At 42.3% G+C, this 13,253-nt stretch overlaps 1 protein-coding gene across 1 annotated transcript; it reads right to left on the reverse strand.

The window, feature by feature from the left end:
- Positions 1 to 6,613: 6,613 nt before the first annotated feature.
- On the reverse strand, positions 6,614 to 11,603 carry LOC109572033 (zinc finger protein 665-like). Its single transcript, XM_019978561.2, has one exon. It carries the CDS (start codon positions 10,034 to 10,036, stop codon positions 7,739 to 7,741), a length of 2,298 nt encoding a protein of 765 aa, XP_019834120.2. The 5' UTR covers positions 10,037 to 11,603; the 3' UTR covers positions 6,614 to 7,738.
- Positions 11,604 to 13,253: the final 1,650 nt, after the last annotated feature.

Below are 13,253 nucleotides of genomic sequence, written 5' to 3' on the forward strand. Positions count from 1 at the left end.
GGACAAAGTCTAAGTAGAGGATATACTGATTTTCATGATAAAAGTATTAGTAGGTCAAATGTCACAGTTCTCTGCTGGAACCTCTGGTTCTGAATATGACTTTGGTCACGAAGAACTAGGAGAATATTCTCTAGGGAGTTGGCACTAAGGTGTACCTGCTATTGCAGACTACAGTGGAAATTATGCGGGAATTTCTATCTATCATTGAACCCTAACTATAAACAGGTTATTTGCCTCAAGATACTTTTTGAGAAGTCCTAAGACATTTCAGACAATGAGGTATGAAAATTTCACCTTTGTAAAATGACAGATGGAGAAATTCTTGAAAATCCCTCGCAGGTGCTTTGGCTCCATTTCTCTACTCATGAAAATAACTCATTTTTGGTAGAAACACGTCTCATGGATACAAACTATACAAGCCGACACATGAATTCCCTTCCTTTGTCAGACCTCAGTATTTACTACTGCTTCCATGTGAGTCCCTGTCTGTCTCTAGGGACCAAAGGGACTAGAACCTTCCTCAAGCATTTCAAGAGTCCCTTTGGAGATGATCGGTACAAACTTTTAATTGTTGTTTTTTCATTAGCAACTGAGCAATAAAGGTTTTCACAAACAATCTCAGTTCCCCAAGCCTGTCTCACATCGCAGCTACAGGTGTAAAGATAATTGCAGTTCTGAGGGGACGTGAGGTACACAATCACAAACCCATATCTAGGGGTCTGGCTGCCTCCCTCCTTGTCACAGGAGCAGCTTGCCATGACCAGCACCCTGAATCTAGTGTCTGGGCAATGCGAGGACATCAAGTGAGTGTTTTCTGTTCCAGCCTGAGAGCGAGAATCTGCAAAAAACAGGTGCTTCAGGGAGTCTGGGTTGATGACCATACAGGAAAAAGGAAGTCTTTTGGGTCAAAATAATCTAGTGCCAAAGCAGCACTGGAAGGAGGAATAATTCAAAAATTAAATGGAGCTATTAAAGAGAGATTAGGTGCTACCAGATGTCAGCTGCCAATGCTTCCTAGTGTATCTTAGTGTAATTCTTTTTGAAAAATATTTATTTGGCTGTACTGGATCTTACTTGTGGCATATGGGATCTAGTTCCCTGATCAGGGATCAAACCTAGGCACCTCCCCCCAATCCCAACAACGCCCCCCCGCCCCCCCCCCCCCTCCCCGCACCCTCGCCCTCTCTGCAGCTAGCATTGAGAGTGAGCTGCCTTAGTCGCTGGACCACCAAGGAAATCACAGTATAATTTTTGTGACAGTGGTTGTTATTGTAGAATCCAAGCGATATGAAACCTGGTGTTTAATGTAACTAATGACAGGAGTTGCAGAGATATATGTGAAATCATAGAGTACCTTACAGAAATCATACATTTCTAGGGTTACTATATGTGTGCCAAGAGCACCTCCATGATTAATAAAAATAAATCTATAGGAATGATCTTTTATAGAAACAGTGTATACAGTTGACAATTGTGTGCTTAGTCCATCAGTCGTGTCTGACTCTTTGCAGTGCCATGGACTGTAGCCAGCCAGGCTCATCTATCCATGAAAGTCTCCAGGCAAGAATAGTAGAGTGGGTAGCCATTTCCTTCTCCAGAGGATCTTTCCGACCAAGGGATCAAACCCTGGTCTCCTGTATTGTAGGCAGGTTCTCTACCATCTGAGCTACCAGGAAGTGGTAGAAATACCTTCTCTAACTGTGGAATTTATAAAGTGCTTAACAGAGACATTGTTTCCTATTGAAAACATCTGATTTGGGTCAGACCATTTTCCAAAAGAAACTTCAGAAATGGGTTTCAGATGGAGGCTATCAGGCATAAAAGCATAGTGTGTCCTATTCTCTGATTTGAAAATATTCTCAAAATTTATAGTTGTATAACTATATTTTACAAAGTAAAAATCACTTTTTCGATATGTCATTTTCTTTAAATGTGATATATTAATGTTTCAGAAACCTTGACTTCCACTTAATACTTTTAATGTCACATTAATTAACAGATCAGTTTATGATTGGGAATTAGTCATGTTTATTTTTTATGTCACATCAGTTTACCACACATTGTTATTTCTAAGTATCATAGTTTAGGTTATAATCTTCCATGACTGGTAGATGTTTATGCAATTCCTGTCAAAAAACCAATTAGTATTTCTGTCACCAAGCAAGTAAAAAGCTTAGAATGCATTTGAAAAACAAAATTTGTCAAAAAATTTTTTTAATATTTTAAATTTTTATTTTTTAATTGAAGGGTAATTGATTTACAGAATTTTATTCTGTCAAACCTCAACATGAATCAGCCATAGGTATACATATATCCCCTCCCTCTTGAACATTCCTCCCATCTCCCTCCCCCACTGCATCCCTGTAAGTTGGTACAGAGCCCCTATTTGAGTTTCCTGAGACATTCAGCAAATTCTCACTGGCTACCTATTTTACATGTGGTAATGTAAGTTTCCATGTTACTCTCTCTATACATCTCACCCTCTCCTCCCCTTTCCCCATGTCCATAAGTGTATTCTCTATGTCTGTTTCTCCATTGCTGCCCTGCAAATAAATTCTTTCATACCATCTTCCTAGATTCATGAAGTGGGGAGGTGTCAGGTATACTGTGAGCGATTTACATAGTAGGGAGAATTGATCATAAGAAACATCTAATTAGAATGAGGCTTCCCAGTACAGTGAGATACCAGACAGCTAACCGCAGCTTCTGACCCAAATCCCAGTCCTGGGGTGCGACTGATGCTAGCCTTGTAGTGAAGAGCACTGCAATAATACCAATCAGGGATAGAGGCCAGGGTTGACAATAAAAATCCATTGATATCTTGATAGCCAGATCATCAAGCTTCCACCGTGCTTTGACCAGCCAGCTGCCAGAGTGTGGCTGGAGCAAGGCTGAAGAATCCTCAAGTTTCTGGAGTGACTAGAGCAGAGCTCAGCGTCTTTTGTGGGTGAGGGCCATTGTTTATGGAACCAGACCTTGATGGGATTTCCGGGGTCGCTAACTGTTTTTCAGGTGTCCTCATTACAGGAAGCCACTGCCTTCTTGACTCTAGTGTGGTGAATCCAAGGGATGACGCCTGTAACTTTAAGAGCAGTAGGGGTTGCCAGGACAACCGTGTGAGGGCCTGTCCCAACTGGCTAACATGGTTCCTTTTCCCAATCTTTAACCCATACCTCATCTGCTGGCTGATTGGGATGAACCCAATTACCCAAAGGAATGGATGTCCTTTCTAAGGTTTCTCAGGTGATATGATGGAAGACTTTTCCCTGGATCTGGAGGTGTCGGGACATCTCCAGTTCAGCTAATTGTTGGGGGTTTCCCTTGAGTTTTCCTATCACTGGGGGTTTTCTCCCATATAAGATCTAAAAGGGAGAATAGCCTGAGGACACAGGGTGCATCAGGCTTGGAGTAAGCCTTGGGGGTAACATGTCGACCCAAGATAACTGGTCTCCTGACAGAGTTTAGCTAATGTAGTCCTAAGGGTACAATTCATACATTCAACTTTCCCTGAGCTCTGAGGCCTGTAAGCAGTGTGAAGCTTCCATTTTAGTCCCAGTGTCCAGGATAAAGTTTGGATTATTTGAGACACAAAGCTGACCCATTGTCAGACCTTATGCAGAGAGGCAGCCCATATCTCTGGATAATGTCTCTTCACAGGGCCTTGGCCAGTTCTCGTACCTGTTCAGTGCACATGGGGTAGGCTTCAGCCCATCCCGAGTAGGTGTACACTACCACCAGGAAATACTTATAGCCCCTGTAGGGCTTGACTTCAGTAAAGTCCACTTCTAGATCTTCAAAGGGCAGTGTCCCAACTGTCAGTACCTCTGGGTTGGGTCTTGGTCCTTGGCTGGCGTTGTTCTGAGCACAAGTCACACAGCTAGGACTGATCTGAACACACAGGGCTGGGAGCTTAGAAACGAAATAGTAGCAGCTCAGTAAGCTCTCCAGCAGTTTTTCCTAAACAAGTTTTCTCCTGATGTTGTTGTGCCAGCTGGATTTCTATATTGCTGGAGACAAAGAGTCGTTGGTCTGTGAGTTTCCACCAGCCCTCCTTTTCTCTTATTCCTCCCTCGTTGAGAGCCCTTTGATCTTCTTCCTTGGTATACCTAGTGGACAGAGGAGTAAGGCTTGCTGTCCAAGGGACTCTTGCTGTGCCAAGAGGACCTTAAAGATGGACTCAGGGCCCACTGTGGGGCTCGGTGCAGAAACAGTGACAGACTTAATTTTGGGGGGCTCTGAAATCACAGCAGATGGTGACTGCAGCCATGAAATTAAAAGAGGCTTGCTCCTTGGAAGAAAAGTTATGACCAACCTAGACAGCTTGTTAAAAAGCACAGACACTACTTTGCCAACAAAGGTCCATCTAGTCAAAGCTATGGTTTTCCAGTACTCGTGTATGGATGTGAGAGTTGGACTATAAAGAAAGCTGAGTGCTGAAGAACTGATGCTTTTGAACTGTGGTGTTGGAGAAGACTCTTGAGAGTCCCTTGGACAGCAAGGAGATTCAACTGGTCCATCCTAAAGGAAATCAGTCCTGAATATACATTGGAAGTAATGATGCTGAAGCTGAAGCTTCAATATTTTGGCCACCTGATGCGAAGAACTAACTCATCAGAAAAGATCCTGATGCTGGGAAAGATTGAAGGCAGGAGAAGGGGACAACAGAGGATGAGATGGTTGGATGGCATCACCCACTCAATGGACATGAGCGTGAGTAAACTCTGGGAGTTGGTGATGGACAGGGAGGCCTGGTATGCTGCAGTCCATGGGGTTGCAAAGAGTCAGACATGACTGAGCGACTGAACTGAACTCTGTTCTAAGGATTCGAATTGCATCCAAATGTTAAGTCATCACTGCATTTCCCAACTTCCCTAAAATCCCAACACAAAACTATATACCAATTAGGAGTTAGGATAGGAATGACTCCCCTTGTTGGCTGTCACAGAGTATTTTCAACAGTTGAAAGTCACTAATTCATGTTAAGAATTCATCATGCTCCACAGAAAGTCAGGATACAGACAATGGAGCAAAGGCTCTGGGACACAAGAAGTAGTCTAAAGGGCAGGTCTTCACTATTATAAGAAGAAAAGGAAGAAAATAAGATGATAACAAACACCCCAGGCAGAAAAATTAGGAGCAGAGAACTAAAGGCTTGCAGATTCTCATTCGGGCATTTCAGGAGGAAAAGCAGACACAGCCCCAGACCCGGGACAGGATATTTACCTGAGAAGCTGCCATTTCCTCCTCTTCTTCCTCCTGCTCTGCATCATCTCTGGGGATGTTATGCTGCAAATGCACATCTGAGTTTTGAGAAAATACCGTTGAGAGCATCAACACAGCTCTTTAACCTGCAACCATTGCACCTACAGACAGAAGGACCTTGAAAAGCTGAGAAGACCGACCTCTCCTGTCCTCTGTCTCAGGAGAGATTCAGGAGCAATCACGTCCTACTTGGAGACCAGCCTGTGAACTTATTTCTTGATTGTTCTTTTATTAGAGAGCTCCTAAACCTCTGCTCACACAGATGACATGAGCTGACTGACTTCCCTGGTCCAAATCCAGCTAGATCAACCCTGCGGCTTCTCCTTGGACTGAAGCCAGGCCTCAGCTCTCACAAATTGACCAGAAGCCACACCCTGAACCCGGGCCTCCCCTTAGAATCCCCTGGAGCACTTCCTACAAAGCACACTGATGCTCCACAGGACCAAGAGAGAACTCTGTGGGGAGGGCACTGGTGGCTTACCATTGGCCACATGATCCTGATGGACACCACTTGGCTAAAGATTCTTTCTGAACCATTTCAGTGAATAGAAATCCCTGGAGTTCAGGTCCCCACTCTAAGAGGATATGACTCTGCAGGTCTACAGTGGGGCCATGAAATGAGTCTTTAGCAAGTTCCCTGTTTTTTCTGATGTTTCTTCCCCCAAACCCACATTCAGGAGCCCTGAGGTCAAGTCCTCACACTCACCACACCTGAGACCTCTCTGTAGGGGAGGATTTAAGGGGGAATTTCTGAGAGAGGTCAAAGCTAGAATCAGGCAGAGAAAGTACTTGGGGTTCAGCCTTTATACATGACCCTGGGTGAAGTGCTCTGGGTTCCCCAGGCTGAGTGTGGATTTCTCCATTCAAACCAAGACAAGCAGGATTCTGGTGAGCTTTGTCAGGGTGTCATTGAAGGGGGCCTGTGAAGTAGAACCTGAGGTTCCACAAAACCGCTGATCTCAAGGAAGGGGTCACCTAGTGCAGGTGCTCACAGGACTGACTGGTGTGAGTTCAAGGACCTGCAGGCTGCCTGCTCCCCAGTCAGATGCTGAGGCAGCAAAATCAAGGAGCAGCTCAGGGAAACTGTCAACAAAGCTCTGTATTGTATACAACAATACTCTGTATAATCCTTTTAGAATCATCACTGTCTGAGTAGCTACAAAATGGGAGAGGAGATACAACATAGAAATGATGGAAACTATATGAAGGTACGAAAGGTTTAAAGCCAGCAAGTAAACTAATTTCCACATATCCCATCTCTCTGTGCTACCAAATACTTTATGGTCTCTTCACTACAACCTTAAATAAGGTGGGAGAGGTTAATGGTGGTGGTAGATTAAACACTTCATTCATTACAATCAACTGAAACCCTAAAAACCATTCACTTTTATTAATAACCATGTATTAATTTCACACATAGTTGAAATAAAACCTTTTACAAATTACATACAGATGAGAAGTACAAAGAAAGATATTCATTTTCTCATATAATGATATAAAGATTGTGATTTTTACTGCTTACAAAACAAAGCCTAGGAAACACTTAGTAAACATGATATACACTAGTTACATGCCTTTTCCAGGAAGGGTTTCTAATACATTTCTAGGTTATCACAGAAGCTGTCCTAACATTGTCAAGTAATATTCATGACTTGTGTTGATATTATAAACATATATCAATATTGCAGTGAACTGTCATTGTGTTCTGCTTACAAATCAAGTGATATAACTATTGAAAATTTAGAACCACCTTCTGTCTTACTTTAATACATGGAAAGATTCCATGATCACTTACATCATGGCAACTCCAGGGATATTTCACATCAATGACAAACACCCCCATTTAGATGGTCATTGTCCATTTTACATTACAGTATCCTTCATCTTCTAATGGAGAATAGAGAGAAATGGTTTCAACACAATATAAAAAGGCTAATTTTTGAAGCATAAACCATCAAAAACCTATGTTTTCATTCACACTAGAAATGAAAAACATTATGCATTATTTGAGCATTGAATTACATTCATTTTGGTTTTCAAATAATCCAAATCATGTGATTATAAACAAGGATACATTGCTAATAATTGTAACTTTTGAATCATCAACCTTCATCTCATGATACACGCTAATATATCCATTTTCTATGTGTTTTAACTATGGATTGCTCTCTACAGTAATTCTTCTTCATAGAAACTTCAGAAAAGAGGATTGATGAAAAGCTTTCTAGTATGTAGTCTCTGATATTTATTTAATTTTGATTTTTTATTAAATACCTTTCTACATATTTGTGACATCATTTCCACAGGTTTCTTGTATAAACTCTTGTGTTTTCTGATGCATGTTTAGGGGGCATCACTTGTTCCATTACTAGGGTTTCTCTCCAGTGTGTGTTTTCAGATGTTTAGTGAGATGACCATTATGACTAAAGGCTTTGCCACATTGTGTACATTTATAAGGTTTCTCTCCAGTATGAACTTACAAATGTGTAGTAAGAATTGAGTTCTGATTAAAGGCTTTGCCACATTCTGTACATTTATATGGTCTCTCCCCAGGATGGATTTGCTGATGTTTAGTAAGACTAGAACTGTTAATAAAGGCCTTGTCACATTCTGTACATTTATAACGTTTGTCCCCCATATGAATTCGGTGATGTTTAGAAAGATCTGAATTCGTATAAAAGGCTTTGCCACATTCTGTACATTTGTATGGTTTCTCCCCAGTATGGATTCGATGATGTGCAGTTAGAGTTGAACTTCGAATAAAGGTTTGGCCACATTCTGTACAATGATAAGGTCTCTCCCCAGTATGAATTCGCTGATGTTGAGTAAGAATTGAGTTGTGATTAAAGGCTTTGCCACATTCTTTACATTTATAAGGTTTCTCTCCAGTATGCATTCGCTGATGTTGAGTAAGACTTGAGTTCTGATTAAAGGCTTTGCCACATTCTGTACATTTATAAGGTTTCTCTCCAGTATGAATTCGCTGATGTTGAGTAAGATTTGAGTTCCGATTAAAGGCTTTGCCACATTCTGTACATTTATACGGTCTCTCCCCAGTATGGATTTGCTGATGTTTAGTAAGATATGAACTTGTAATAAAGGTTTTGCCACATTCTTTACATTTGTATCGTTTCTCCCCAGCATGGATTCGATGATGTTCAGTTAAAGTTGAACTCCGAATAAAGGTTTGGCCACATTCTGTAAAATGATTAGGTCTCTCCCTAGTGTGAATTCGCTGATGTTCAGTAAGACGTGAGCAACGGATAAAGGCTTTGTCACAGTCCTTACATTTATAAGGTTTTTCTCCAGTATGAATTCGCTGATGTTCAGTAAGATATGAACATCGGATAAAAGCTTTGCCACAATCTTTACATTTATAAGGTTTTTCTCCAGTATGAATTCGCTGATGCTGAGAAAGTGTTGAGTTGCGATTAAAGGCTTTGCCACATTCCGTACATTTATAAGGTTTCTCTGCAGTATGCATTCGCTGATGCTGAGTAAGAAATGAGTGACGGATAAACGCTTTGCTACATTCTGTACATTTATAAGGTTTCTCTCCAGTATGAATTCGCTGATGTTGAATAAGACTTGAATTGTAAATAAAGGCTTTGCCACATTCTATACATTTATAAGGTTTCTCTCCAGTGTGAATTCGCTGATGTTGAGTAAGACGTGAACGACAGTTAAACGCTTTGCTACAATCTGTACATTTGAAAGGTTTCCTTCCTGTATGGATTTTCCAATGTTTACTTAGATTGGATGACTTACTAAAGACTTTCCCACATATCCTACACTTGTTTTCTTTCTGTGGATTCTGAATAGTCTGCTTTTGAATAAGTTCTGAAGACAGATTAGAATTTTTACCATATTCACTACAGTTATAAGTCTTCATTCCAGTATGAGTACTCTTACATAGAGGAAGACCTGATATCTGATAAAAGGTATTTCTACATTTATTACTTTTAGAATCCTTCTGTGAAGATTCAGTTCCCTGATATTTCATAAGGTTTGAGTCTCGTTCAACTTTACACCCAGTTTCATTGCCTGAATACCCTCTTACTCCATCATAAATACTCTGGTAATTATTGGGGCTGGAGCACTCACTTAAGGCCTGACTCATTTTATTACACATGGAAAGTTGTTCTGTATTAACCATATCATGATATGTATTGAACAGTGATGGTTGGGTTATATCTCTTCCATTATTATCAACATGATACATCTTGGAATGGAGAAAAAATATCTTTTGGGGGAAGAATAATGACCCCCTGCTCACGGATCCCTCAAATTGATTATATTGTGGGTTTTCCCCCTCATTGTTAAATTTCTGGTGTTCAGACACGCTTGAATGTTTGTTTAATCTAAGCCTATATTGAGAATTTTTTGAACAAGTATTTGCAGTGGAGACTAGATTATCTTCCAAATTTTCCACGTTTCCCTTCAGAGAATATGTATGTTTCAAAAAATGACATAAATCTTTTCTTAAAATCTTATACTTCTTGGCAGATGTTGAAGACTGAAATTGGTGTTTTTCCCAGTTTGACTCATGTTGCTCATATGTTTTTGCAGTAATGTTCGAATTATGTGTAACTGTCTCAATTTCTTTATGTGCATATCCTCTCTGTCTTTCATATGCCCTCATATATTCCCAGTTTTTCATTAAATTTAAGTTTCTGAGGTGAAATCTTTCATATATTTGTAGGTTTGCTTCTGAGGATAAATCTTCTAACCCTGGATTTTTTGGCATCAAATTCTGGGTATCTTGTGGAGACATAGCTGAAAGATACCAAGTAATAAGTAATTTTACCTACTATTCTCAGTGAACATCCTTAAAGATTTAGAGAAAATTGGTGAACTCTTCACTTGTTTAGAAATTAAAAAAATAAAAAAATAAATAAGATAGAACACCACCAACAACATAGGATAGAATAAAAATAAAATAGAGATGGAAGGATCAAGGTGCCAGAAGACTAGGCAGACATGGCTCCACAATCAAATACATCAGAAATGGAACAAAATGCACAGATCGCAGCTGAACACTAGCAGAGGCCCTTGGAAATCTAAAAGAACAAGAATGGGAACAAGAACAATTTCTGCTTTGCCAGGTAGGACAAGAGAAAACAAGGGAAAGGAACAGGAAAGAAGTGGGATGGGACTTCCAACTCTCGGGGGATCAGGAGAGGAGAGGTCTCCACACCTGGGGAAGCTCCTCACTGAGGGGGAGAGCCCAGCTGGGACAGAAGGGAAGCCTCATTTTCTATGGGAAAAGAACACGGCAAGAGTCAGAGGTAGCAGGACAGAGTGAGACCTCTACACAGGGTACTGACCCCAGCCCTGCCCACAGTCTGAGAGGGTGTCCACTGCTGCAGACAAGGGCTGGGTGCTGGAATGTGGGGTTTGAAGAGCAGACCCAGGCAGAGGACTGCTGTGGGCTGTGAGGAGACATCCTGAGGAGATGGGAGGGAGGGAGTAGGTCTACACATGGGAATGCATGTGGAGGAAGCCTGAACCACCATAGCGCAGAGCGCCATTGGTGAGTGATGCCAAAGAAGAAGCCCATTGCAGTCTCTCTCCCTCTGTGCTGGCCCCTGCTCACCAGGCACTAGGAAGGGCTCCTACTGAGGTGGACTCTACTGAGCCTCCATCCACTATCTTCTACCATGTATTTCCTCCACATATCATAGACTCCTGTGCTCTGGGACAGCCTTAGGAACAGCCACGTGTGGGTGGGCCAATTGTACAGGTGGAGGGAAAGCACAGCTGAACCCGAATAAGGAAAAAAAGCTGAAATCTCTTGTATCAGCTACACAAACCATGCTTTTATACCCACAACTGGCTTTGTAACTTCACCCCTACAGAGCATCTGAATGGACAACCAGGGCTTCCCCAGTCATGGCAGGTGTAGCTTTAGCAGCTGTAGCCTTTGTACAGATATACAAGAGGGCAGGGCCAGGCCAGAGTCTGAGCTGCCTCTACTGCACCACAGCGGGTCCAGCTCCATGATGAATGCAATTCTGGGACCTGAGTTCAGGGGATCTATGCTGGTGACCTGGTGAAAACAACATCTGAGAGACACCAGGGCCATGTCCCATCATGCCCATGGTTAAGGTGGGGCCAAGGGCAGTGCCAACCAGGGTCACACGAGAGCTCGCACAAGGCATGAAGGTGACACACAGGGCACACCCCGAGGTGAACATCCCCAGAGGAGCAATCCTCAGTGGCTTCTCTCCCAGTGGGTGTGCTCCAATCCCACCTGCCTCGACCACAGATCACAATCACAGAAACAGATCTGGGGGCTCTGTTCCACCAACTAGGGAGCAGACCCCACCATAGACAGGGCAGTGACGGCCACAGAGCAAAGGGGAAGCTCCCCTCGATATCCAGCACAGGCTTGGGTCACAATAACATCAAACAAAATCCCCTTCAAGGGGATAAGGGCACAAGTCTCTGGACCAACCTCACCCCCAGGGGACACACACCAGAGCAAGAGCAACTAAGATCCTTCAGCCTGCAGAACGGAAACCACAAGCACAGAAAATGTGACAAAATGAGAGGACAAAGAAGTATGGTTTAGAGGAAGGAGCACGATTAAAAGCTACAAGAACCACTAAATGAAGAGGAGACAGGCAAGCTAATGATTAGTTTTGCTTTAAGTTGTATTAAATGGAAACACTGAACATTTTCAGACATACTAGAATCCTTTAATTCTTTAGGCCACTTCTTACCACATGTGTTTTTATTTGAGCATGTTTTATTAGATGTTTCAATCTAAAAATAAATGATATTGATGCAGATTTAATCAGAAAGTGATGACATGAAGGAAATGGCAACCTATCCCAGTATTCTTGCCTGGAGAATCCCAAGGACAGAGGAGACTCTTGACCTACAGTCCATGGGGTTGCAAAGACTTGCACATGACTGAGGTCCAAGGAGCGGTGGCTGCATGGGTGCAGAAGGGCGGAGAGGAGCTACTCCACGTTCAAGGTCAAGAGGGGCGGCGGTGAGGAGATACCCCTCATCCAAGGTAAGGAGCAGTGGCTGCGCTTTGCTGGAGCAGCCGTGAAGAGATAGCCCACGTCCAAGGTAAGAGAAACCCAAGTAAGAAGGTAGGTGTTGCAAGAGGGCATCAGAGGGCAGACACACTGAAACCATACTCACAGAAAACTAGTCAATCTAATCACACTAGGACCACATCCTTGTCTAACTCAATGAAACTAAGCTATGCTAGGTGAGGCCACCCAAGACGGGTGGGTCATGGTGGAGAGGTCTGAACAGAAAGTAGTCCACTGGAGAAAGGAATGGCAAACCACTTCAGTATTCTTGCCTTGAGAACCCCATGAACAGTATGAAAAGGCAAAATGATAGGATACTGAAAGAGGAACTCCCCAGATCAGTAGGCACCCAATATGCTACTGGAGATCAGTGGAGAAATAACTCCAGAAATAACTCCAGAAAGGATGGAGCCAAAGCAAAAACAATACCCAGCTGTGGATGTGACTGGTGATAGAAGCAAGGTCCGATGCTGTAAAGAGCAATATTGCACAGGAACCTGGAATGTCAGGTCCACGAATCAAGGCAAACTGAAAGTGGTCAAACAAGAGATGGCAAGAGTGAATGTCGACATTCTAGGAATCAGCAAACTGAAATGGACTGGAATGGGTGAATTTAACTCAGATGACCATTATATCTACTACTGCGGGCAGGAATCCCTCAGAAGAAATGGAGAAGCCATGATGGTCAACAAAAGAGTCCAAAATGCAGTACTTGGATGTAATCTCAAAAACGACAGAATGATCTGTTTGTTTCGAAGGCAAGCCATTCAATATCACAGTAATCCAAGTCTATGCCCCAACCAGTAACACTGAAGAAGCTGAAGTTAAATGGTTCTATGAAGACCTACAAGACTTTTTAGAACTAACACCCAAAAAAGATGTTCTTTTCATTATAGGGGACTAGAATGCAAAAGTGGGAAGTCAAAAAACACCTGGAGT

The sequence above is a fragment of the Bos indicus genome, chromosome 18 (genome assembly GCF_029378745.1).
Source record: "Bos indicus isolate NIAB-ARS_2022 breed Sahiwal x Tharparkar chromosome 18, NIAB-ARS_B.indTharparkar_mat_pri_1.0, whole genome shotgun sequence".
In the NCBI taxonomy this organism is placed as follows: domain Eukaryota; kingdom Metazoa; phylum Chordata; class Mammalia; order Artiodactyla; family Bovidae; genus Bos; species Bos indicus.

What these genes read in the sequence shown, in the direction of transcription:
- LOC109572033 (XM_019978561.2), bottom strand. Translation starts at nt 10,036, where the DNA reads ATGTCTCCACAAGATACCCAGAATTTGATGCCAAAAAATCCAGGGTTA.